Here is a 26049-nt window from a genome sequence, read left to right as displayed (position 1 = left end):
CACCTTCCACACAGCAAAGAAGCCTATACAAGTCAAGTCTTGCTCACAGGGACAATTAACTAAATCTTATCGTTGAGCTAAGATTTTTCTCTGAGGTTCCCACTGGCCTTCTGGTTCAGTGCAGACACAGAACAAGTATGCTTTGTTACCCTACCTTCAGCTGGTTTTTGAGGTGGAACTGCAACCTTGGCATCAGGAACATCTAGAAAATCAAAATGTTTAATTGACTTAATAAATACTACCAATTAAAAAATTCAATGTGCTCTCCTCAAGGATAGTAGTAGTTGATGGTGTTTTAATCTTTCTTTTTGTAACATACAAGGATTGTAGCTTGCTCCTCAAGTATAAGCTAGCCAACCAATAGATAACTAATTGTATTAACCTTTCAGTTCAACCAGCCTATACAGTGTTATGTTTTATTTCTAAATAATTCTTGCAACATTTGGAGTAGGCTCTTAAGAACATTCAAAAAAGAAGATCACTGCATATCATAAGGAGGTGATTTTTACCTATGTCGCCTCCTTGTTTTTTTTATTTCAGTTGCACAGAGAAGATCCTATCTATTGATTGGTACATCTTCATTGTTCTGTTCCTTAGCAATTAAAAAAAAATAAACTTGTGTGTTTTAGACAATGGGGCATTCTATGTTGTACAAAATAGGGTCCCTATTTATGTCATTGATTATGGATTTGTCTCAGTATTCATTGCCACTACTTATGAGAATAATAGTTCTACATGTCTGTGGATGATGAATACTTTTTCAGGATGTAGGTTATACTTACTTTAACCAGGAAAAAAAGATTTGAAAATAATAAAAAAGCAGAGCAATGCTTTCATTTTATGACAGAGTATTGACAAGATTTTGCTTGAGGACTTTACCTGGTGGCTTCAACTCCAGTTTGATTTCTGCAAAGGAATATGAGATTTCTTTTAGGACTATTGTTTTTTCCAGAATCATGTTTCAAACAAACAAATTTGCACATGGTTATGATCACAAATTTGTCTAGAAAATTTGCTAACCTTTCGTTACAAGATAGAGCTCTGCAGTGCTTCTTGCTTCTCCTCTTGGCTCAAGACGAGCAATTACAGAATACACACCTGCAGCAGTCAAGAATATTCATATTTATATTCTTCTATCATTTAAAACCACACAAAAAACCCCAGATTAAAAATGGCACCAGCACAACTGTTTCATGCATTTTTACCTTCATCTTCTGCATTAACATTGTGAATAGTCATATAATGACAACGACCTTCACTTCTGAAGCTGTACTTGGGACTCTCTCTCAGTTCAGTGGGGCCTTTATACCACGTCACAACTGCATCATCAAAAGACACCTCACACTCGAAGGTTGCAGACTGGTGTTCACTCACAACGATGTTCTGTATGCTCTTGGTGAACTGAATTGGTTCCGCTGTTTTTAGAAAGAAAAAATACATCAGCTGTTATGCACCACCACAGCATTTACTGTATCTGAATCCATCCTTCTCATTATTGTCATCCAAATAGCTAAATTTTAATGAGATAATAGCAATAGATCTTAAAAAAGTAGAGTCAGAAAAAGGGATTCCATCTTCTATGAAGTTTTACGCATAAGAATGAAGATTAGAAGACGTAAGAGTTCAGCTATAACAAGATTGCTGTGCAGATATGTTTTGTAAGAGAAGCCATTAAGGAAACTAAAGATAGAGAATAATTAAGAAAAAGTCCAAGGAAAATATAAGAGTCCCAAAGAAAATAGAAGCTAGTACAACTCAGATTGCTTGTGGGCTACGGGGCATTATTAATCATGGTTTAGTGAAGAATACTAAGTTACACAAGTATGTCACATGCTGTTCAAAGAGAAAGGACAGTAAAATTTCTTATTTCGTCTATTTCCAAGTTTTGGAACCTGTCTTTCAGAAATTCTTTTTATTTTCATTTGTTCTGCTAATGAAACCTCCAGAAACTCTCACTATTGTAAGAAAGAGATTCTATATATTTACAAACCTTCAATGGCCAGATCTGCCGTTGTTTCTAGACTGTCAAGCTTGCAGGTATACTGTCCCTCGTCTTCCGTTCTAACATCCTTGATGATGAGTTTGTGCACTTTGTCAGAGACTTGTGTTGAATATCTCCCTCCTATCTTAATGGGTCTCCCATTTCTATACCACTGAGACTTGGCATTTGGGATAGAGAACTGACAAGTCAGTGTGCATGTTTTTCCTTCCTTGAAAGTAGTGTCATGAAGATGCCGCTCAACTGCAGGTTCTATTAGCATGTTAAAACATACATTTTAACAGAGATCAGAGAGTGGAATAAATGATATGTAAACTAATTCAAAGATATATTTCAGAAGTAGACTTACCAATCACAGTTAGCTTGGCACTGGCAATATGTGGTCCACATACTATTCTGAAATTTCCTTGATCTTCAGGCTGGCAGTTTCTAATTCTCAGTATGTGGCGATCACCTTCAATTCTAATTTCATATTTGTCATTGGAGTCCAGTTTCTGTGTTCCCTTGTACCATGACAGTTTAATTTCTGGATAGTTAATCTTAATCTCACATTCAAAGACAGCATCCTCATCTGCTAAAACCGTCTGATTTTCAATGTCTCTGATCAGAGTAATAGGCTGGAAAATATTAGTTTAAGTTAATTTCAAGCTCCCTGTTCTAGGATTGAATATTTCATAAATCAGTCAAAAAATGTTTTACCTCTGTTTGTGTGAGTCGTTGCTGAATAAAAGCTACAAGTTCATCAAACTCCTGATCTTCCCTTTGAGCTTTCTCTGTGAGCTCAATTTCCTATAAAAATGCAGAATATACTCAAAGATTAAAGGATACTAAATATCAAGCTACCACATTTATCCAACACAGAATTCATTCCTACATCAAATTTTATGTAACTGTGCTGTAACCAGCGAATCTTCCCATTCTAACAATTGCAGTCAATTATGAAGACCGAACCCATTTAGCCAGAAGATCCATTTTTTCTTCTTGGATTTGCGCAAGCAAGAAACTGATAACTGCCAGCAAAAGAGCTAAAGAGGAACCAGAAATTTCTCCACACATCATAACTTCAGAGCTTCAGAGTGTGGACACCACGTCTGTTCAAGGGGAACATATTACTCCTAAGAGAACCAATGCTGCAGTCACACTGTATCTTACCAATCTATGGCTTTCTTCTGCTTGGGTTTGCTTTAGTAACTCAAAGGCTTGCAGGAGGCCACGGAAATCTGTAATTCCATACATGCGAGCATATTTCTCATATTCTTTGGGATCTACATTTTTGAGAAGTTCCAAGATATCAATAGGTTGCTCTTCCTCTTCTTTTCTTTTTGTTGGAGTGCTATTCAAATCAATAACAGGAGTTAATTATGCAGCATTTCATTCCCAGAAAGCTGTTTAATGAAATATTGAATCACCTCAGAGCTGTTCTGTGCAGTAGAATCCTTTAGCTTAGTCTAGTCAGGTGCTTTTATTTTTAGTACAGTTATTCCTATTTAATTAATTTTTTAAAATTATATCTTGTTCTGAGACGTATAATAAAAAAATTTTCTTCTGTGTTGATAGCAAATTAATCCATAAAAACTTTCAATATACCTTTTTAGTTTTGCCCTGAGATCCCCTTCAACAACTTCTTTCTTTCTTTCTTCTACTTGTAGGTTTACACTCCTCTCAATTTCACCATGTTGGTTAAAAGCAACACATTTGTACATGCCAGAGTCAGTTTTTATTGTGTCCTTTATTTCTAGTTTGGCTTCATCTCCTCTCTGCTGGATTATAATGCGACCTCCCTGGTTGAGTTGCCTCCATTTTCCCTTCATCCACTTAACATTTGGAATTGGATCACCTCCAACTTTTGCAATAAATGTTGCAACGGTCTCTGCAGAAAGATGCAAATGAGGAAGCTAAGTCTTTCCAGTTGTTTATGACAGAGATAATCTCAAACAAAAGGTGTAGGCAAATAGAAGACATTGTACTGTTTTGAAAAGAGTTCTTACTTTCCATGACTTTGATACTCTGAGGCTCTGACACAAAATAAAGTTTGCCTTCCACTTCTGCTTTCTTAGCTGCTGGAGCAGCTGCCGGTTTTTCTAAAAAACAGAGTCAGATAGTTATAACAGATGGCTTCATGTAATAGTTTATGTTCATAGGTGATTATGCTTCTGAAGGAATTGTAAAAAATAAATTAATTCCTGAGATGGAACAAAGTACTGTGCAAGAGGTAAAAATGCAAAATACTTTCATATTGTTTTAACCAACTTGCAGTTTACTTTCCAGATGAAACTGTCCACAATGGGCCATACTGTGCTGTTCATTTACTTCAGTCAGGCCATTTATACTCTCCATGAATGAAAATCCATAGATATATATGCAAAGAGAAAGCCTCATTTAATAAAATGGATTTTTTTGGTGAGGTTTTTTCTTTTCAGACTATTTCTGGATATTCTGCCTTAAGAGTTACTTGCAGTTTTTTACCAGTGGTCTGTTAAATTCTCCTTTTCTCCTCTTCCTGTTAATTTCTCCTTCTCTTTTTCTTTGACTTAGTCCTTAGCCTAGTGGCTAACCATGTAGTGAAAAAGACTATTTCTGCATACTCCTGGGCTCTTGTGTCCTTTAGGCAGTGGTAAAGCAAGAACTACACAGAAGGACTCATGTTTAGACACTATTTATTTTCAGCTAAAATGTCAAAATGTCTTAGAGCTGTAATAGTCCTAAAACAAATTAGTCTCTAAGGCCACATGTTCAAATTCCTTCTGTATTTTTCTTTAAAAATCACCACTTTTCACATGTTTTCCATAAAACATGCATGTTCAAGTAATTTCACCTATTTACCTTGCATTTTTCTTAAATTTCATGTTTAGATAGAAAATAAATTCTTAATCTCTTTGGTAGGAATGTACTATTGATTTGACACTGATCTTTCAGCATTTATGTCACTATTGATATATAAATTATTGTTAAATACTCTTTTTTATCAGATTCTATGATTTTACAAAAATTAAAAGTAAATAATTGTTTGTTATTCGATTATTAACTTTTTTGTTCCACAGAAAAAAAAAAGTGGGATAGCATTTATGTTGACATTTTCATCATATGCCTTATTTTCTCCATGTTACTGTACCTTTGACTGTCACTTTAGATTTGCAAGTATCAGTGCCAGCTGTATTTGAAGCTTTGCATACATATTCTCCTGAATCTGATTTGGTAACTGCAGCAAGTTCTAGAAGAGCTACTCCATTAGCAAAGCTGAAGTTGCATCTGTCTGAAGCTCTTATTTCTCTTCCTGCCTTCAGCCACTGGATCCGGATTGGCTGCGATCCCTGGACATGACAGCTAAGCTGTAGGGTATCACCTTCCTCTGCTGCCGCTGGCTGAAGAGGCTGGTCAAAGACTGGAGGCTTTTTAGGTTCTGGAATATGAAAACGCTTGAGTGAATACTCAGGAAAATATGATCAAGAATATGAGAGAAAGAGAGATACACGTGATTACTAAGGAGGCAATAGCAAGGAATGGAGGATGATAAACAGAAGTCTGAGAATGTCAATAATAATATTATAAAATGGAATAAATATCAAGAGAGCAGGACAGCATATTTCCTATGTAAACATGCAAGAAATATCTTTATCCCCTCAGCAAGAACTTTTACATGCAAAAAATAGTATGAGAACAAAAGCACCATTAGGCTGCAAAACTATACAAAATCTTTAAAGAAATAAACCTGAAATTTCCTGCAAGACTACTATGACAAAGTGTCAAGCTACCACAATGCAGTTGCAGTGTCAACACTGCCTAAGCTTAGATTTCATTGCACAAGCCCCCTGTTACTCCACATAAAGAGAATGATAAAATTCAACAGAAATTTCACAGAGATTTCAATGTTTACTTTAATTAAGTCATAGCAAAGAGTGAAAAAGAAGCTTCTTGAAAAAAAATAGTCACAAAAATAAAAGAATTTCTTAACTTTGTGGTTTATGTCCATCTCTGGACAAATCACTGTTGTTAAGGTAAGTAAATCCAGCTTATAAGAGGGACGTTATATACTTGCAGCTAAATAAAACACAGAAATTGTCTTTATGCAAGAAGGAAAGAAAAACAAGACTTCAACCAACCTCTGATAACAACAGAAGATGTACTCAACACACTTCCTGCTTCATTGGACACTTTACAGGTGTATAAACCAGCATCTGATTGCTCTACAGTCTTTATATGCAAAAGCAAGGTATTGTTTTTGAAAGATAATTCACAGTGAGCACTTGAATGGACTTCCTGATTATTTTTATACCAAGCAACAGTCAAAGGCTGAGAGCCAGAAACACGGCCCTCAAGTTTAAGTTCATTCCCTTCTGTTTCTTCTACTGCTTCAGACAGTTTCTTAGTAAAAGTAGGAGGAGTTTTTCGTTCTGTAAAAAGAACATAAATTCCATGAATCAATCTTGGGATTAAAAATCCTAAAGACAATGCTTCAAGAAAAATTTGAACATTGGGAAATTGATATTTACTTTCATTTAAACTGGACATATTTTTAAAGTGAAATTATGCTAAGATAAAGAGCACGAACCTTGCTCTTACAGTCATTGTCACTGTATTTTCCTGTCTGAAAAAAATTTCTCTTACACTGAGTTAAGTCATACACCATTTAAATAACCCCAAGAGTTTTTTCAATTTCTTAAGAAAGAAATAGGCCAGAGCCTATTGAGAAAATAGGCCAAAGAAAATGTTTTATTTATCCTCCCATTGCTGTCAGTGACCCTTCCTAATTCCCTTAAAAGATTCATAGGTATGTCCAGATAGGTATTCTTGGGCTACATCCTAAAAATTTTCTCTAAGTTATCTTGCAGTAATAATTCCAACTTCCTTTATAACTGAAGGAAGAAAAATGTAAACACAATGTATTCTCTATTCAGTACCTTTAACAGCCAGTTGAGCTGTGCAAGAGTCTTTTCCAACTTCATTACTAGCATAGCATGTGTATCTTCCAGAATCTCCCCTGTCAACTCTCAAGATGGTCAGATGGGCTGTGTTGTCTACATAACTGATCTGATAGTTCTTTCCTGTTCTAATTTCTTGGTCATCTTTTGCCCAAGTGACTCTAATAGGCTGTGTTCCAGAAACATGACACTCAAAATCAGCACTTTCTCCAATAATGCCATCCACAGGTATAAGTGGGATGTCAAAGAATGGAGGAGTCTTCCCTTCTGAAGAGTGAAAGAAATAAAAAAAAACATCACTTAAAAATCTCAATTTAGTTTAAAACTGTGTGAAATAAAAATCTTTTGTACAATATTAAATCCATATATAAAGCAAAACTCAGTTTTAAGACATTTCAATTAAATATTTCACAGCCCACCAACCTGTAAGGACAAGCCTGCCACTAGAAGAAGCAGTCCCAATAGCATTGACAGCTGTGCAGGTGTATTGCCCAATAAGGCTCCTATCTGTCTTCAAAATCTGGAGAGTTGCTACATTATCTACAAAGGATGTGTGAACATTGTAGTCCTCTTTTACACGCACGCCATCTTTAAACCAAGATACTTCGATGGGTTCTGAGCCAGCAATGCCACAATCAAACACAACTGGTAAGCCAACTGTTTCATGAATGTCTCTTAATTTTCGTGTAAAAGAAGGAGGAAGTTTACGCTCTGTAAGAAAACAAGTATTGTACAGTGAAGTCTTCCAGAAGACACGCATCTCTTGCTGTACTCACTAATAATCACTGACTAATACGCTGTAGAGTATGGTGGATTTTTGCTCGTAACTTCCAATTAAAAATATTGTTTAGCATATAATTTATTTTGAACTTGTTGTAAAGAGCCCTGTGCATATGGTTCAGGAAGAGATGTCTCTTTTTTTTTTATCTTAGACCCAATGAGCCTCAGGACTGCTAACACTGGAAACAATCAAAGCAATATCCTAAATAGGGACGGAAGATACAAAAGCTTGTAGCGCCGCAGAAGAGCTGTGGTCAATAAGTGCTGTATTTTAATTGAAATACAATTCCAGCCTTTACTGGCAGATTTTTGTTAGCAGAAGGAAGTACCACAGGGCACCTTACACATCAAGAAACAGTAAAGCGTTTTATGACGAAGAGGGAATAATTGTTTTTCGAAATAGCAAAGCATACTTAAAAAAAAAATAGGCCATTTCCCTATATTTAAAATTGAAATATTCACCTTGAACTGTAAGCAAAGATGATGAAGAAGCCTCCCCAACAGAGTTTTCTACTTTGCAGATGTACTCCCCACTGTCACTACTGTCTACCTGGCTGAAAACCAGAGTAGCAATTTGGTTCCTAAAGTGCATTTTCACAGTAGCAGTTCCTCTCAGCTTTGTATCGCCTTTGTACCATGACACAATCATTTCTGGGGTTCCAGCAACCTGGCACTGTAAGGATGCAGAATCCCCAACAGTCACCTGCACTGGCTCCAAGGATGTAATGAAGTAAGGTGGTTCTGAAGGACAAAGACACACCATTAGCATAAAAAGATATTGCATGATGACCATCAGTACAAACAACATTTGTTGAAGTGCTGCTGGCTTGACGCACCTAGTATTGTGATTGTACCATGACAAGTATCTTTCCCAGAATCATTTTCAATATGACAAGAATATTGCCCCTGATCTTCTAGTTTGCTGCTAGGGATTTCCAGTATGGCAGATGTGTCTGTAGTGGTGATGCTACACTTTTCAGAGTGCATTATTTTCACTCCATTTTTCTTCCATGTCACTGAAATCGGTGGAGTACCCATATATGTGCATTCCAAGATTAAATTTTTCCCTTTCTCTACACTTAAATCATTCACCTTCTTCACAAATTTGGCTGGTTCTATAATGAACAACAGGAAGAAAACAAATTAAATAAAGCCAAGAGATCATCTTAAGAAGTATAAGAAGCAGTAGTCTGGACAAACCTTTGACAAAAAGATGTGTTGTGCAAGAAATTTTCCCTGCCTCATTAGAGACCTGGCAGGTGTAGTCTCCACTCTCAAGTGGATGTACATCAAACAGCTCCAGTTCTGCAACTGAATCTTGCAAGGTGATATTGCATCTGGGTCCTGGTACTAGCTCAACACTGCCTCTGAACCATTTAACTTCCAATGGAGGGGAACCTTTTACGATACTAGTAAAGGTTATGTTTGCCCCAGATAAAACATCCAGTGGTTCAGGTTTCTTCACAAAAGATGGTGGTTCTAAGCACACAAATAAAACAGACAGAAAAGAAGTACATTTGAACTTCTTTTGAAGATCACAGTAATCAGAAATATTCAAAAAATAAAAAAATTAAATCTTTCTGAGAATAAATTTGGACCGTCTGATTCTGGCTTCTTACTTATACTGACCTATAACACTCAAAAATGCACTGCATTCATCAGACCCAGCCGCATTAGTAGCTGTGCACAAATAAGTTCCCATATCAGACTCCTGAAGTCCATTCACTTTCAGAGAACAGGTATTGTCGGTAAGAGTGGCCTGATACTTCTCTCCACTGGTAATCTCTTGTCCATCATGAAACCAGGAAACAAGAATGGGTGGTGACCCATAAACTTTGCACTCCAATACAGCAGAAGAACCCAGCTGGCCATAAGTTTCTTTCATTTTTCTTGTGAAAGAAGGAGGTATAATACGATCTGCATTTGTTTCAAAATAAAAAAAAAAAAAATAGAAATTACCATACAGGGTTCTTAAATGCAGGAAGTTGTCTGTGCATAATAAAATTAGTGATCTTTTGCTGTATCTGCTTTGGCAATATACTCTGAAACATCTAAGTATTTGAAAAATAGTCAGTGGTTAAGGATATGCCGGAACTTTCATCCACAATCTTTGAGGAACACCTTCTGTTTTTTCCAATCTTTTTCATAAGCAACAATATTGCACCAGGTGTCCAAGACAACATGTGGATTAAAGCTGAAGAAATCAAGTCCTTTCAATAGTTCCTGCCCCTCAGATTTTAGGTAGGTATCTATCCTTTATGCCTGTCAAAGCGGCATACCAAGTACTCCTAAGATTATGCAACTCTCTTAGGTTGCCAGTCACAACAACCACTTTGCTATCTGAAGGCTTTGTAAAGGAACTTAAGGGTCAGAGGTGTCTCAGAAAGGGTAGTCAACTAACCTGAAACATGCACTGAAGCTGTGCAGCTGCTTTTACCAACACTGTTTTTCACCTCAAAAGTATATTCTCCACTGTCTTCTAGTGTTGCATTGAGGATCTTAAGCCCAGATACTTTGTTGAAGAAACTGATTTTATATTTATGGTCAGTGGACAGTTCATTACCATCCTTAAACCACCTAGCAGTAAGCTCTGGTGTGCCATCTACTGTGCATTCCAGAGTACAAGAGTCTCCAGCTGTAACTTTGACTGGGCCTGGCTTCTCTACAATGACTGCAGGTTCTGCAATGAAATGCAAGTCAGAAAAACTTTTAGAACAACAAAATAGCTATTATTATGATTAAAATTTAAATTTCAAAGCATCTTAAAAAACACTTTGTTTTTTATCTCATGCTACCAACCTAGCACTTTCAGCATGGCAAAGCATTCCTGAACTCCAGCATCATTTTTTATCTGACAAATGTATTTCCCAGCATTGGTTGGTTCTGCGTTTCCAATCTGCATAGTTGCAATGTTTTCTGAGTAGGAGATCCAAAGATTATCACTTTCTCTGATGATTTCCCCTTTGTCTTTTAACCACAGAACAGAAATGGGCTGTGATCCTTGTACTGCAGCCTGCAGTTCAATTGACTCCCCAACTACGACAGTGAGATCACTCAGCTTCTTCACAAAGGTTGGTGGTGCTATTTAAGAGAAGATATTCAACAATAAAGAACCCTGCTAGGAGTGGAAAAGTAGAAGAAGAATTTCAGGAACAAAGAAATGCCAGGAAGATGCCAATATTTGCACAAACCTCTTAGTGTTACAGAGCCAATACAGGAGTCACTTCCCACATCATTTACAGCCTTACAGTGATATTCACCAACATCAGCCGTATCCACACTGAGAATGTGAAGACTAGCTATATAGTTCTCAGACATGACCTTATATTTCTTGCTGCTCCGAATTTCTCGTTTGTCTTTATACCATGAAATCTGGAATGGAGGAGTGCCCTGAAGCTTGCACTCCAGATGAATATCAGACCCTTTCAAGGTCTCAACTGGATGGGGCTTCTTGGTAAAAATAGGGGGTGCTGGAGAAAAGAAAAAAGAGTTATCGTTTGCGTTATTTAAGCAAAAGAGATTAAAGAAGACAGAAGATTGAAGTAACTCTTCTGATGCTAAATAGCGAAGACAACAGATAAGAAAGAGCTGCCACAGAGATCAAAAACAGACAAAAGATTTGCCATCTACTCAGGCAGGTTTTGGCCTCTCTGGCAAAAGAAAGTGGGATTTAAGAGCTTTTCCTAAAGGAGGACCTTTAATGTTAGAAAGGGAAGGAAAGAGCTGAGATTCTGACCTTTTACTCTCAGTGTAGTACTGGTGCTTGCACTACCCGCTGGATTCTGAGCTTCACAAGTGTAGTCACCACTGTCTTCGACACTGAGGTTGTGCATTTCAATGACTGCCACTGAATCCACAAAGGACATTCTGTATTTTTCACTGGGATGAATTTCAGTTTCACCTTTGTACCAGGTGACTTTGATTTCTGGAGATCCACCTATTTTGCATTCATACGTTGTGGAATCGTGCTGTTTCACAAGTTTTGAGGAGTCTAGTTTCTTAATAAACCTTGGTGGTTCTGGAAAGCCAAAAAGGAGAGATGATGCTTTAAACTGCACTAATTGTTTGAATAAGCAGGGACATGTGTAACTGAAACTGTAAAATTTAGGGACTTAGGCAAAAATTCTGATTTTGCAATTGCTATGAAATTTTTTTAGATGATTTTAAGTTGGTCCAAAATCCAGATTAAGAAGAAAACAAGTTTTCTATATGCATTTCAGTGAGTTTCTCCTTAGTTTACTGACCCACTGTACCTCTCCTTGTATGTATTCATTACAGATTAGTTGGTATGTGTGGTTTTCTTTACAAAATATGGTCTTGTTATACATGTGTAATCAAAATGCCTGATGCAAATGCGGGAATCCAACTGTTCAGACAAAAAATGTTATTAAAAACATTTACGTTGAGTATTATAGCAATTGCTTTATATCCTGTGATTAATAATGTAGTCAATGAATGTATCTGCATTATAACCCCTCACACATTTATTGCAAAACCGAACATAAAGTTGCACATAAGGAATCAAAGTTAAGGAAGCAAACAAAAGAGCTTAGAAATAATTATGCTGAGGAGAATTATGAAATGGCTGTTATTATAGACATTGGTGTTAAACGTCCTCTGATCGTAAAGTAAAGCAGATGGTTACATTTTGTTCCATAAGGAGGGGAAAGGAGTGGATACTTTTCATCAGAAGTACCATCTAGATGATTAGAATCACAAGACTGAATGCTCACAGATCAAAGCTATAACTAGTAAAACCAAGAGGCGGTAATGTGGGCACAACAAACAAATCTCTCTGCAAAACAGGATGAAGTGCCTCTTTGCGTGACTGTAAAGTGTAGGAAGAATATCTAATTAATTTTGGATTATTTCAACCTGTGGGACAGTTGCATAACATCCTGTGTTGCTAGAAACAGAACTTCCTGAGTTTCTAAAAATATAAATGATGATTTGTTAACATGAGGACTCTTGGAACCTTAGCAATTTACTATTGGATTTCACTTTGAGAAAGAGTTAATTATCTATCTGCATACTAACAGTTGCTGAGTAGTCACACTGATTCCACTCCTTTCAAAAAACAAGGGTATACATGTTAGTAAGGCATATATTTAGAATGTAAAGCAGTTCTGGAACATAAAGCAATTATTAAAACTACAGATTGGGAACATTAGATGCTAGAGTGAGAAAGTTAATAAAAAGCTGTGAGGTTTTCAAGGTCAATTAAGAGAAAGACCTTAATTCTACAAACAAAAGGCTGCATGTCATAGAAGTGAGACAGCATATGCTCACATTAAACACATGCTAATCAATGCACCCAAAGAGCACCCTTTCAAGTTCTATAGAAATTTGTTGAAAACAATCAACAGCACTAATTTTACAGACCTGGGGAAACTGTACAAATGCTAAAGAATGCTAACACTAAAAAAGTGTCAGTAAATTCAGGATCAAAACATAAAATAATATTACTGAAAAAAACTCCTCAGGATTTTATGAATAAAAATTTGAAGAGTAAAAAAAAATAAGGTCAGCTGAGATCATTTCATGAATGGTAACTGTGTTCAAATAAAGCTATTAACAGTGATATAATCAATAATAAACAGAATTATTGTGGTGGAAAGAAATTTTAGATCTTTTAAAGAGGTTTGATTTCTTGCTACAATTTTTCAATGCATTTTGGAAGTCAAGCTACATAATACAGCAGCCCTACTTATTACTGAATCCAGGTACACACTCTTTCCACCCCTACCAAGAAAATGCTTATGTCTGGAAGAAACTTGATAAATAGAAAACATTTGACAAATAATTAATACAAAATCTTGCCACTAGTAGCTCCATTTCCTGTGTGATTTGTAAAAGGATTTACTCTTGAAATATTTCCCCCCTCTTTGTACTCCAAATTCATACAGAGGAAAGAGAAAAAAAAAAAAAGAAAAAAGAGGAAAGAAAGAGCTCAGGCAACAGAGACCCTTTAACTCGGACATGATCTAAGCAGTGTATGTTACATTTCTTCTCTTATAAAATCAGTAAAATTTAAATATCCGGAACAGCTATAAATATGTTTCTACCTACATTGAGGAAATTGCACTAATATACATGTGTCACTTGCACCTAGACAGTCTGAGCCATTCATAAATTTAGATTTTACTTTTAGATCCACACACTATAAGAAGAGGTGGAGTGTTGGGTGGGATGGATATTTGTCCTGAAATCTGCTTCAGATCTCCCAGTTTTGCTGTTTAGAAGAGCAATTGTCAATGTTTTCAGTCTGTGAAAGAGAAAAACTATTTGCAGGAGCTGCACATGCAGTAAAAATACTTCTAAGTCTTATAAGTGAACTGAATTTCTCTCAGTTTCCTTCCACTCCCCTGGGCAACCTAGTGACTGTCACTGCTGGAGAAAGACTTTAGAAAGACAGATTTTGCTGTCCAACAGAACCATTCATAAAGGTACAACAAAGTAATAAGAGTTAATGTTTCAATGGAAGAATCCTTTTGATAAGAAAAATCAGGTTCTATACCAAAGCAGAAGAAATATGAGTAAGTATTTAAATATTACAATAACATTTAAGTGAAATAAGACATCTCAGAGTAAGCTCTTGTAAAAATTGTTAGTCACACACATGTCTGCATTCAGGACAGAATGTGTTTTCCAGGTGTCTGCCTTGCAAAGAAAACCACATAAACACTAGAGCCAACAGCAATACCTTGTACAGCCAGCTGGGCTGCGCACGCATCCTTTCCAACACTGTTGCTGGCAGTACACATGTAGAGTCCAGCATCCCCTTTACCAACTTTTAGGACTGTCAAGCTGGCCGTGTTTTCCACCAGTGTCATTTTGTAGTTGCCACCTGGACGAATCTCTCTGTTGTCTCTGGTCCAAGTAATCCTCATGGGAGCAGAACCAGTCATGTGGCACTTAAAGGTTGCACTTTCCCCTAGTGCCACATCGATAGATACCAGCTTGATGTCAAAGAAGGGAGGTTGTAGGTGTTCTGCAAAGAGGAAAGCATGGCAGAGCTCACCACCAAGCCTGCCTCACCATGCCGTGCCCACTGTCCCTGGCCACCATACAATGGATAGAGTGGGAAAAAGGGTGGAGAAGTAAAAGAATAAAGACATACAAAAGATTTTCATTAAAGCGTGATCTACAAACCTGTAAGGAGAAGTTTGGCACTGGAAGAGGCAGTCCCCAGAGCATTTTGGGCTGAGCAAGTATATTGGCCACAATAATCCATACTAGTTTCTAAGATCTGTAAAGTCGCAACGTTATTTAAGAAGGCTGATTGCATGTTATCAGTATCACTTAAGAGAGACCCATCCTTGTACCAAGACACCTGGATAGGCTCTGAGCCAGTTATACGGCAGTCAAATGTCACCGGGGCACCAACCACCTCCTGAATATCTTTAAGCTTCCTGGTGAATGTAGGGGGAAGTTGACGTTCTGCAAAACAATAATAATCACTACTATCAGTAAGAAGCCAACCTAGAATTAATTATCTTTGAAATCAATAAAATCCCCTTTCTTTAGACAACAAAGAGTTCCTATAAACTACTCCACAAAAGAGTGGCTCTTGGCCCATCACCTTTAACAACAAGCAAAGCTGTGGAGGTGGCAAAGCCGATGCTATTTTCTGCTCTGCAGATATATTCTCCAATGTTGCTGTCCTCTACAGCAGAGAATGCCAGTGTTGCCACATTGTTCTTGAAATGCATTTTGTAAGCCTGTGTTGATCTGAGCTTGGTGTCATCTTTGTACCAGGACACCTTGATTTCTGGTGAACCGCCAATCTGGCATTTTAAGGTCAAGGGCTCGCCAACCTTCACCTCCACACGGTCCAGGTGCGTGACAAAATAAGGTGGTTCTAGGGAAGGAGAGAACGTGGTGAGCAGAGGTAGAGCATCACTGGGGTGCGTTAGGGGGGCCAGGGGTGATGAATACCTAAGATGGAGACCAGGCTGTGGCAAACATCCCCACCCGCCTCATTTGCCACCTCACAGGTATATTCGCCTTCATCATTCTTTGTGCTGTTGAAGATTTCAAGAATGCCAGATTTTTCCGTAGTTGTAACAGTGCAGCGTTGAGACTGAGCAATGGGCATCCCATTTCTTTTCCAGGTGACAGAGATGGGAGGGGTGCCAATGTAGCTGCTTTCTAGCACAATGGACTTCCCCTGCTCCGCACTGAAATCACTTAATTTCTTCACAAAGACTGCAGGCTCTGTGGGGAGGTATGAATCAATAGTAAGAGGGACAGATGTGGAAGAGCTGCAGGCAGGGAGTCAATGAAGATAACTGTGCATTCATGCACACACCCAAACACACCTTTCACAAAGAGCTGTGTTGTACATGAGGCACTGCCAGCATCATTTGTGACCACACAGGCATAGTCCCCGCTGTGGCCTGGCTCCACGTTGTACAGCTGCAGCTGTGCCACAGACTCATTGAGAGAGATGGAGCAATTGCTGTCTGGCACCAGCTCCCTGATGCCTCGGAACCAGGTCACTTTGAAGGGAGTACTGCCCTTGATGTAGCTGGTGAATGTCACATTTGATCCAGGCAAAACTTCCTGGGGATCAGGTGTCTTCACAAAAGAAGGTGGTTCTAAGGATCATGCAAAGAAGTGAAAGAGAGAGAAAGATGTTAATAGGAGAGTCTCTGTGGGGAGGAAAATGAGCAGGTTTGAGTGAAAAAGAAAAAAATAAAAGAAACCATGGGGAAAAAACCCAAACCAAACAAACCATGAAAAAGAAATCATGGGAAACCAGAGAAAAAAAGAGAAGAGGGAAGAATTTTGTTGAAGGCATGGCAGTATCCTTCCACTGACCTTGTACAGTCAAGAAAGCACTGCATTCATCAGATCCAGCCACGTTGGCTGCCACACATGTATATGACCCTGTATCTGTGACATCCAGAGCATTCAACTTCAAAGCACAAACATTATCCAAGAATGAGATTTCGTATTTTTCTCCACTAACAATCTCATTCCCATCTTGAAACCAAGACACAGATATGGGAGCTGTGCCAGACACTTTGCACTCCAGCAGCACAGAGGATCCCAGCACCCCATTTGTCTCCTTTAGTTTTCTTGAGAATGAAGGAGGAACGAGGCGATCTAAGTAGGACAGGGCAGAAGAACAGGAAGACAAGTGTTGAGGTTTCTTTCAAGAGAAAGAAAAGAGGAAAAAAAATAAAAGCTTTCTTTAAAGGCAAGAGTGAACAATAAAGACATAGAGCTGACCTGAAACATCAACTGAAGAAGTGCAGCTGCTGTCCCCCACTTCATTGTGCACCTCAAAAGTATACAAGCCCCTGTCTCCCCTGTCTGCAGAAAAGACTCTCAAAGTGGATATATTGTTGAAAAAGGTAATTTGGTATTTGCGGTCGCTCTTAAGCTCTCTGCCATCTTTGTACCACTTGGTGATAAGCTCAGGTGTTCCTCCTACTTTGCACTCCAAGGTAAAAGGATTGCCAGCCATTACTGTGATCGGCTCGGTCTTCTCTAAGATGACTGCTGGTTCTGAAATAGGAAGGGAGGGGTCTGTGTGTCACAGGGAAATCTACCCACAAGCCTGTGAGCACAGGGTGTAAGCAGAAGGCAAAGGCTGGTAGAGCCAACTGTGCAAGCTGTAAGACACAGTACCTATAGTGGAGTAGGCTATACCCACCTAGGACCTGTAAAAAGGCAGAGCACTCCCGCATGCCAGCATCATTTTTGATCTGACAGATGTACTTTCCAACGTCAGTTCCCTCTGCACTGGCAATCTCAAGAGTTGCAATGTTGTCCATAAACCACATTTGAACATTTTCACTCTCCCTAATAACTTCACCCTTATCCTTGAGCCAGACAACAGAAATTGGTGGGGATCCTTCCACTACTGCCTGCAGGGCTGTTGGCTCCCCGATGAAGATTGCCGTGTCACTCAGCTTCTTGGCAAACCGTGGAGGTTCTGACAGCAAAAACAAGGAGGCAGAGGACAGTTAATCATACATGCTTGCTTGGAAGAGCGACACCCAGGAGATCAAGAAAAGAGGGCAGTGATATTGATCCTCTAGCATACAAACCTTTGAATTTCACTGGGCAGGTGCAAGTGTCGCTTCCCACCTCATTCATAGCTTTGCATTGATATTCTCCAGTATCTTGAGATTCCAAATTGAGAATATGAAGACTGGCAATAGAGTGCTTTGCTGTCACCTTGAACTTCTTGCTGCTCCTGACCTGCCTCCGGTCCTTGAACCAAGCCACCTCGAAGGGTGGGGTCCCTGCTATCTCGCACTGAAGGATAACATCTGAGCCTTTAAGAGTGTCCACAGGGCTTGGCACCTTGCTAAAAACAGGTGGTTCTATAAAAAAAGAATAACATCATAATGTGTGAGCTTCCTTCTCTGGGTGGGTTTCTGGATAGTAGCAGGAAGCAACATATTCAGGAAGGGAGCCTACGCTTTTATTGTAAACACATATTTAGCTTTTAAATATGTGGCATCGCCTCTAAAAAAAATCCCAGCACTCAGAGTCCAAAGGGCAGAAAATGTGATACTTCTGCACCTGTTTGGAATCAGTGCTCAGTGTCCTTCCCCAAAAGCCACTCTCCCTGCGCACTAGGGTGACATTCCATCTTACATTCCATCTTTCCCCCCGCTCTTTCTAGTCATGAAAGCTACAGTCAGTGAAGCTCAGCTACACAGCCTCCTCTTCCTTCTTAAATTTCATTCCTGTCAGTATCACTGTTTATAAAAAGGAGGTGGAGGGATGGCTGAAAAGTATTCCCAGCTTCCTCACCATGGCTAGTGTTCTATCTAGTCCATGCTTCCATTGCCTTGTTCATCCTGCAGCTGACTCAAATGGGGAGATGAGGGAATGACTGCACAGTGCTGAACACTCACCACTATTTCCTGCCTGATCTCTGCTGCTTAAACACATCAGCATCTAAATGCAAGAGCAGCTGAAGAGACACTGGCCCAGCAGGCACCAGCTGCTGCAGCAGCAGTGCAGCTGGGAGCAGGCCTGGCAGCCAGGGATTCTGGTGGAGTGTGGAGCCACATGCTAACCTTTCACTGTGACTGAAGTGCTGCAGCTGGCTGTGCCTGCAGAGTTGTGGGCTTCACAGATGTAATCCCCAGCATCTTCAGCAGTGGCACCCAAGATGGTCAGCATTGCCACGGAGTCTACAAAGGACATGTGCAGCCTGTCGCTTGCCTGGAGCGCCTGATCATTTTTGTACCACACGATTCTGATCTCTGGTGTGCCACTGATTTTACATTCAAGCTGAACTGTGTCCCCCTGTTTCACGAACCGCAACGCTTCAGGCTTCTTGATGAACTTGGGAGGTTCTGCAGAACAGAATAAGTATGTAGAGAATGACAACCTACCTGTTTGCCATGTGAAATCTACAACACTGAGCAAGAGTTCCGGGAGGCACAAGAGTACTACAGCACAAAAATAAAATTGTTACTGAAGTTGGCTGCATCCCCAACCAGAGTTTTCTCTCAAGGGAATACAGAAGATGAAGAAAAGAAGGCAGACAGCAACAAAAACTGTTCTGCCAGCTTTGGACCCTGCTGCATCAGAAAATTGAAGCTGTAAAAGATACACAAAGAATGGTTGCTCCACTCAATTGAAATTTTGCTGTTACCTTTGAGTGGTAACAAGTAACAGAGTTCCCAGGCCAACATGAAAGATTTGACAAGCCCTTCATCCATGGGAACAACGGAAACACGGTAGGGATTGTTTCACTTGCTTAGACATCTTTAAAGTGTATTTCTGCATTAAGAAATTAGGTGATTCATAGTCTAGATTAAATCAACAATTCAGAACTCCAACTGAAATCTTTAACAAATTTGAAAGAGTCACCTATGCAGGCCAACAAATGCAAGGTAGAGCTGTCTTTACTAACATTTTTCCATATAGTAATTGCTATGAGTGACTATACCATAGTGACCATAGTTATTAAAGTAAAAAGCAGTGTGAGTGCAACTCTCCATACAAACAGGTTCACACAAGTACCTTTCTCCTTCGAGATTTTGCAGGCACATAAGACTTCTGCAGTATGATGGGAGAAGGTCATTACATGATTTATGTCTGCAGTCTGGAAAGCTGCTTTCTATATATTTCTAAACTAGAAATGGTAGAAGATCAAAGAAAAAGAGATCTCTTTACCCAAGAAAAAGAAAATGCACAAAGGTGACTTAATACCTTTGACACTGAGTTGGGCTGAGCAGAAGTCTTTCCCAGCTTCATTACTAGCTTGGCAAGTATATTGGCCAGAGTCTCCTTTACCCACTCTGAGCACTCGAAGGTGAGCTGTGTTGGCTGTGAATGTAATATTGAAATTTCCTCCAGTTCGGATCTCTCGACCATCCTTGGACCACGTTATGTGTATTGGCTGGGCTCCCGTCACATGGCATTCAAAATCAGCACTTTCTCCAAAAGGCACATCAATAGATTCTGGCTTGATGTCGAAGACAGGTGCTTGCTTGGGTTCTAGAAACACAAGAAAGCCATGTAATACTCATACCTCAGAAAAAAGCTAATCCAACACATAGATACCATTGCATGCATGAAATAAGAGGGAGGGACCTGTGATCCAAGTAAAATTTTTATAAGCCAACACACCTGCCACTGTGAGCCTAGCACTTGAGGTGGCAGTGCCCACAGAATTGGTGGCTGTGCAGGAGTATTGCCCAGTATGATTTATCTCAGTTCGCACCAGTTGCAGCACTGCAACATTATCTACAAAGGATGTGTGCACACTGTGGTCATCCTTTAGCAGCACGCCATCTTTGTGCCAAGTGACAGTAATGGGCTCTGAGCCATTGAGCCGACACATAAGCTTAAGGGGTAAACCAGCAGGGTGCTCGATGTCCTTTAATTTTCTTGCAAAGGAAGGTGGTTGTTTGCGTTCTGGAAGAAAGCAAGTAAAGGATAAATACATCCCAGGAAGCAACTTTTTTATAGTTTTGCAAGCCAAGAAGACTTTTAGCAAGCTAATATAAAATCATCACCTTGAACTGTTAAGAGAGCCTTTGTAGATGCAGTTCCTACACTGTTTTCTGCCTTGCAGATATATTCTCCACTGTCGCTGCTAGCCACTTTGTTGAAGATAAGTGTAGCAACATTGTCTTTAAAGAACACTTTGTACTCAGGAGTAGACCTGAGTTTTGTATCACCTTTGTACCAAGACACAGTAATTTCCGGTGTTCCAGCAACGTGGCATTGCAATGTTGTGTAAGACCCAACTGACACCTCAAGAGGTTCCAAGTGTGTAACAAAGTAGGGAGGTTCTAAAAAAAGAGAAGCAATTAGACAGGCTTATTGTGTGCCAGGTTTTGGAAAGCATACACTTGGAAAAAAGGCAAGGAAAAGAAGCAAAGGGAACACACACCTAGAGTAGAGACTACAGCCTCACAAACATCCCTTCCTGCCTCATTTTCAACATGGCAACTGTATTCTCCTGCATCTTCTTTGGTGCTGTCAAGTATTTCTAGGATGCAGGATTTCTCTGTGGTGGTGATGCTACACTTCTGAGATTGTGCAATGGTCTGGCCATTTTTCTTCCATGTCACAGAGATGGGCAGGCTGCCTGTGTAAGTGCCTTCTAAGATGATGGGCTTGCCAGGTTCCACATACTGATCACTCAGTTTCTTTACAAAGACAGCTGGCTCTAATGAAAGTAAGTCACAAATGTTGAGTACAACATGCCAAATGGAGAGAAGGAAACAATAATTTAAGGTAAATGGAGAGACATCCTCTTTACAAACCTTTTACTGTGAGGTGCGTTGTACAATTTACCCTGCCAGCATCATTAGTCACTAGACAAGTGTACTCTCCGCTTTGGGGAGGTGTTACATCAAATAACTCGAGCTCCACAACGGACTCCTCCAAGTAGATATTGCATTTTTCCCCTGGCACAAGTTCATTGGCCCCTCTAAACCAGTTAACCTTAAAAGGAGGGGTTCCTCTGACAACACATGTGAAAGTGATGCTTGTGCCTGGCAATACATCCAGAGGCTCTGGGGTCCTCTCAAAAGAAGGTGGCTCTAAATACACAAAAGAAAAAGAGAGATAAGACAAATTGCTGCAGCATAGCTTTGGTATTTCCACACACCTACTGAAGATAAAGAGCAAATTCTTTATTTTTCTGTCAATAATTTTCCCCAAGAATATTTACAAAAGACTGCAGATAATTTCAAGAGAGAAAGAGAAAAGAATAGCTCAGAGAGCTTCCTGGCCATCATATACCCACCTTGTACAGTCAATACAGCACTGCATTCATCTGAGCCAGCTGTGTTGGTAGCTTTGCAGGTGTAAGTGCCAGTATCTGAGTGGCTCAGTGAATTAACTTCTAAAATACATAGGTTATCGGAAAAGGACATTTGATGTTTTTCTCCACTGCCTAGCTTAAGTCCATTTTGGAACCAGGCAACAGAAATAGGAGGTGAACCTGACACTTTACATTCCAGCAGTGCTGAGGAACCCAGAACACAAGGGATTTCCTTTAGTTTTCTCGTGAAAGAGGGAGGAATGATTCGGTCTGCATAAGAAAACATAATAAATCCATGGTTAGAGAGAAAATGAGTAAAGAAATGGAATAAAAGACAGAGAATGGCCAAACAAAAGCTTTTGTAAAAGATAGAAGACAAGGTACCCAACCAACCTAAAACATCAACTGATGCTGTACAACTGCTTTTCCCCACGTCGTTTTGCACAGCAAAAGTGTACAATCCACCATCTTCCTTTTCTGCATCCATAATTTTAAGTGTAGATACATTATTGAGGAAAGTGATTCTGTATTTTTGGCTGCTGGTCAATTCTTTGCCATCCTTGAACCACCCAGTGGAAAGCTGTGGTGTGCCTGCTACTTTGCATTCCAAAGTACAGGCATCTCCTATAGTAACTTTCATTGGCTCTGCTTTCTCTACAATGACTGCAGGCTCTGGAAGGAGAGATGGGTAACATATATGGTTAAAATAGTGTTTGATAAGTATTAGCTGTAAGTACTATAGCACTATGAGATGGGGCTTACACATCTGATACTACGGAAATTTTGATTTGTTGGGGTGTGGCCATTTTTACAGCTGTTTTTTTCCATTCTTTCAGTTACTCTAAACTGCAAATTTCAGATGCTTTCCAAAACTAAGTAAAAATATTTTTAAATATTTTAAATAATTTTAAAGTATATTTTCATTTAAAATATAAAATATTTTAATCTCCCTCTCTGAGCAGGCATGAGCAGAAGACATGACAGAAACACAGAGTGGTTCCTTTCAACTCTATTGGTGGACTACTGGAAATATGGAACCTGACTTCTGCTTCCCCTCTGCTGTTGGGGAGAGGATTCTCTGTTTTGTTTGTTTTGAACTCAGAGGCATAAGCAAAGTATACAGCTGATACTAAATATCCAAGTTTCTAACTTTAAAAATAAACTTCCATGAATTTGTGCTTTTTACCCACCTAGAATAGTTAAGGTAGCCATACACTCGCGACTTCCAGCATCATTTCTGATCTGACAGGTGTATTTCCCAGCACTGCTTATGTCTGTGTGCACAAATTGCAAAGTTGCAATATTTTCCACAAATGTGATCTTCGTGTTCTCACTCTCTCTGATAATTTCCTCTTTGTCTTTAAGCCACTGCACAGAAATTGGCTGGGAGCCCTCCACTCTTGCTTGTAACTCTACTGGTTCACCAACCACAACAGTCATGCTGTTTATTTTAGTCAAGAATTTTGGTGGTTCTGAAGAAGAAATATGCAGTTATAGTAAATACTCACAGTGCTTCTGCAAGGAAGAGCAATGCAGCGCCCATGGGAGCGCTGCAGAAGACACATGTACCAGTACTTTACCTTTCAGCTTCACAGTGCAAATACAAGTATCACTTCCTACATCGTTCTGTGCTTTGCACTGATATTCACCAACATCTGCAGCTTCGACATTAAGAATGCGAACGCTCGTGTGGTAGTTTTTGGCTGTAACCTTGTACTTCTTACTACTGCGGATTTGTCTCCTGTCTTTGTACCAGGCAACGTCAAATGGAGGTGTTCCTGAAATCTCACATTCCAGGCTAACCTCAGATCCTCTGACAATGTCTACTGGAGAAGGCTTCCTGCTAAAGACAGGAGGTTCTAACAAGGGAAGAAAGGAACATTTAGAAAGTAGTCAGAAGCTCTTTGATCGACAAAGAGTCTACAGATACCAGCTTCTGGAAAATGGGACTGCTGAGAATATCTACAGAATGGGCAAGACTTCCCTCTTTTTCTGGGCACAATATGAAATGAACTTGCACAGAAGGTGAGCATTAAGAGCCCTTAGATCCCCTTTAGGAAAGGTAAACAGAGGGGTGACCTTTGGCAGAGAGGGTACAGGTCTCATTTAGCTGGTAGTAATCTCCCATACAGGGTGTCAAACTGACACTAGTCAGCTTGTGTCTCTTCCTTCTCTTTGTGTTTCAGCTTCTTGATATAGCAATTCCCACTACAAACGGTCTTGGATATTAAAATTATAGAACTGGGGGAAAACTAGCTTAGTACTCATCTGCATTAAGAACATCATCTCTCTTGTTTAGACACTGGCAGAGAAGATGAGGGGGGCATCAAGAAACAAACATGACATGAAGAACAGGGCAGTCCTGAAATAAATTAATCTCACGTTCCTGTGTATTTCTAAGGTATAAAGCCACCAGGGGAAAAATAGGATGCAGTTGGAAAACAAGAGGACAGCTAACCTTTCACTGTGACTTTGGTGCTACAGCTGGCCTTGCCGGCAGGGTTGTGAGCTTCACAGATGTAGTCACCGCTCTCATCAGTACTGAGATGATTCATTTCAAGCACCGCCACAGAGTCAATGAATGATGTCCGGAATTTTTCACTGGCAACAATTTCATGGTCATTTCTGAACCACACTACTTTCATCTCTGGAGATCCACTTACTTTGCACTCAAGCCGGGCTGAGTCACCCTGCTTGACTACTTTTGTTGCCTCTAGCTTCTTAGCAAACTTGGGGGGTTCTAAAAAAACCAAAAGAAGTGGGGTCAGGAAGGTCTGAACTAATACTGGAGAGAAAATGGTGGGAAAAGAGCCAAACAAAGGTGGGTTGCAAACACAGGGTAGGGAATTCATTTGGCAGTGTATCAACAACGATCACCAAGGTGGGCTTGGCAAAAAGAAAGAGAAGAAGAAGACAAAAAGATAACAACACAACAAGAAAGAGTGCACACCTGTTACCAACAGTGTTGTAGTGCAAGAGTCACTGCCAACGTCATTTGAAACATGGCAATTGTAGTGCCCACTCCTAGAAGAATCCACTGAATAGAGGGTTAAGAACACAGTTGAACCTTCAATCCCAATGAAACAAGTTGGACCAGATACAAGTTCTAAGTCTTCTTTGAACCACTTTACTGTAAAGGGTGGTGTTCCTTTCAGTGTGGCCTTAAACTCCACTGTGGAATCTGGTATGGCTTGCTGGCTTTCAGGTTTTACTAAGAAGCTTGGTGGCTCTGCAGTTTTTAAGAAAAAGACACAGTTACATCAGAAATGTCTAAGAATGAAGAAAATCAGTGAGACAAGCATGGAGACCAAGTTTTCAGTGTTAATATTAAGATGTATAAGAGTGTTAGCATAAGATTTAAGGTATTTTCCCAGAATCTATCATAGATAAGAAGTAGTAAAAGAGTTTCAAACCTTTCACAGTCAGGACAGCACTGCAAGAATCGTTTCCAGCAACATTAGAGACACTGCATGCGTAATTTGCACTGTCTGCCAGCTCTAGGTTAGCAATCTCGAGTGACATAGTGTTCTCATGGCACAGGCTTCTATATTTTGCACTGTCAGTTATCTCTTTTCCATCCTTAAACCATTTTGCAACAATTGGGAGTGACCCAGAGACTTTACACTCCATTTGGATAGAAGATCCCAGAATAGCATCCTTTTTGGTTAGCTTTTTGATAAATACAGGAGGAATTGATTGATCTGCCCAACACAAAAAAAAAAAAAAAGCAAAAACACACTAGTTAACTTCTTGCTTATCTTTCATGGATTATTTTTCATTTCTTCCTTGACGGATTGGCAATACAAACCTAGCACAGTCAGAACAGCTTCACAGGTGCTACTTCCAAAGTCATTTTCAACCTTAAAACTGTATGTGCCACTATCCTCCTTTGATACAGGTTCAATCCTGAAACTGGCCACATTGTTTTCAAAGCTCATTGTGTAGTATCTACTGGGCAGGAGCTGCTTGCCATCTTTGTACCATCTTATTCGGAGCTCTGGTGTCCCAGCCACAGTACACTCCAAAGTCACGGGGTCTTTTTCAGTGACTTGAAGTGATTTAGCCTTTTCTATGATCTGTGCAGGCTCTGAGGT

General features: G+C 39.5%; 1 protein-coding gene across 1 annotated transcript in view; it reads right to left on the bottom strand.

Annotated features, from left to right (window-relative positions):
• The window catches only part of TTN (titin), a 236560-nt gene that overhangs the window by 150036 nt on the left and 60475 nt on the right, over positions 1–26049 (bottom strand). The window contains exons 62-106 of the mRNA XM_053983149.1: positions 25764–26042; positions 25369–25656; positions 24906–25184; positions 24414–24695; positions 23536–23814; positions 23146–23427; positions 22349–22627; positions 21938–22225; positions 21453–21731; positions 21077–21355; positions 20697–20975; positions 20308–20595; positions 19888–20175; positions 18744–19025; positions 17760–18038; positions 17363–17644; positions 16936–17214; positions 16522–16809; positions 16020–16298; positions 15637–15915; positions 15281–15559; positions 14851–15138; positions 14402–14689; positions 11435–11716; positions 10890–11168; positions 10498–10779; positions 10100–10378; positions 9328–9615; positions 8899–9177; positions 8535–8813; positions 8161–8439; positions 7342–7629; positions 6898–7185; positions 6100–6390; positions 5112–5399; positions 3988–4080; positions 3587–3869; positions 3152–3332; positions 2699–2788; positions 2349–2616; positions 1991–2251; positions 1206–1415; positions 1021–1098; positions 880–906; positions 155–202 (exon numbers count right to left, since the gene is read on the bottom strand). Of these exons, the coding sequence (XP_053839124.1) occupies positions 155–202; positions 880–906; positions 1021–1098; positions 1206–1415; positions 1991–2251; positions 2349–2616; positions 2699–2788; positions 3152–3332; positions 3587–3869; positions 3988–4080; positions 5112–5399; positions 6100–6390; positions 6898–7185; positions 7342–7629; positions 8161–8439; positions 8535–8813; positions 8899–9177; positions 9328–9615; positions 10100–10378; positions 10498–10779; positions 10890–11168; positions 11435–11716; positions 14402–14689; positions 14851–15138; positions 15281–15559; positions 15637–15915; positions 16020–16298; positions 16522–16809; positions 16936–17214; positions 17363–17644; positions 17760–18038; positions 18744–19025; positions 19888–20175; positions 20308–20595; positions 20697–20975; positions 21077–21355; positions 21453–21731; positions 21938–22225; positions 22349–22627; positions 23146–23427; positions 23536–23814; positions 24414–24695; positions 24906–25184; positions 25369–25656; positions 25764–26042 (11433 nt within the window). The remainder of the gene's footprint in view (positions 1–154; positions 203–879; positions 907–1020; positions 1099–1205; positions 1416–1990; positions 2252–2348; positions 2617–2698; positions 2789–3151; positions 3333–3586; positions 3870–3987; positions 4081–5111; positions 5400–6099; positions 6391–6897; positions 7186–7341; positions 7630–8160; positions 8440–8534; positions 8814–8898; positions 9178–9327; positions 9616–10099; positions 10379–10497; positions 10780–10889; positions 11169–11434; positions 11717–14401; positions 14690–14850; positions 15139–15280; positions 15560–15636; positions 15916–16019; positions 16299–16521; positions 16810–16935; positions 17215–17362; positions 17645–17759; positions 18039–18743; positions 19026–19887; positions 20176–20307; positions 20596–20696; positions 20976–21076; positions 21356–21452; positions 21732–21937; positions 22226–22348; positions 22628–23145; positions 23428–23535; positions 23815–24413; positions 24696–24905; positions 25185–25368; positions 25657–25763; positions 26043–26049) is intronic.

This window comes from Vidua macroura, chromosome 7 (assembly GCF_024509145.1).
Source record: "Vidua macroura isolate BioBank_ID:100142 chromosome 7, ASM2450914v1, whole genome shotgun sequence".
In the NCBI taxonomy this organism is placed as follows: Eukaryota; Metazoa; Chordata; class Aves; order Passeriformes; family Viduidae; genus Vidua; species Vidua macroura.
The sequence above is the reverse complement of the archived record's forward strand: the minus strand, read 5'-3'. Positions and strand labels throughout refer to the sequence as shown.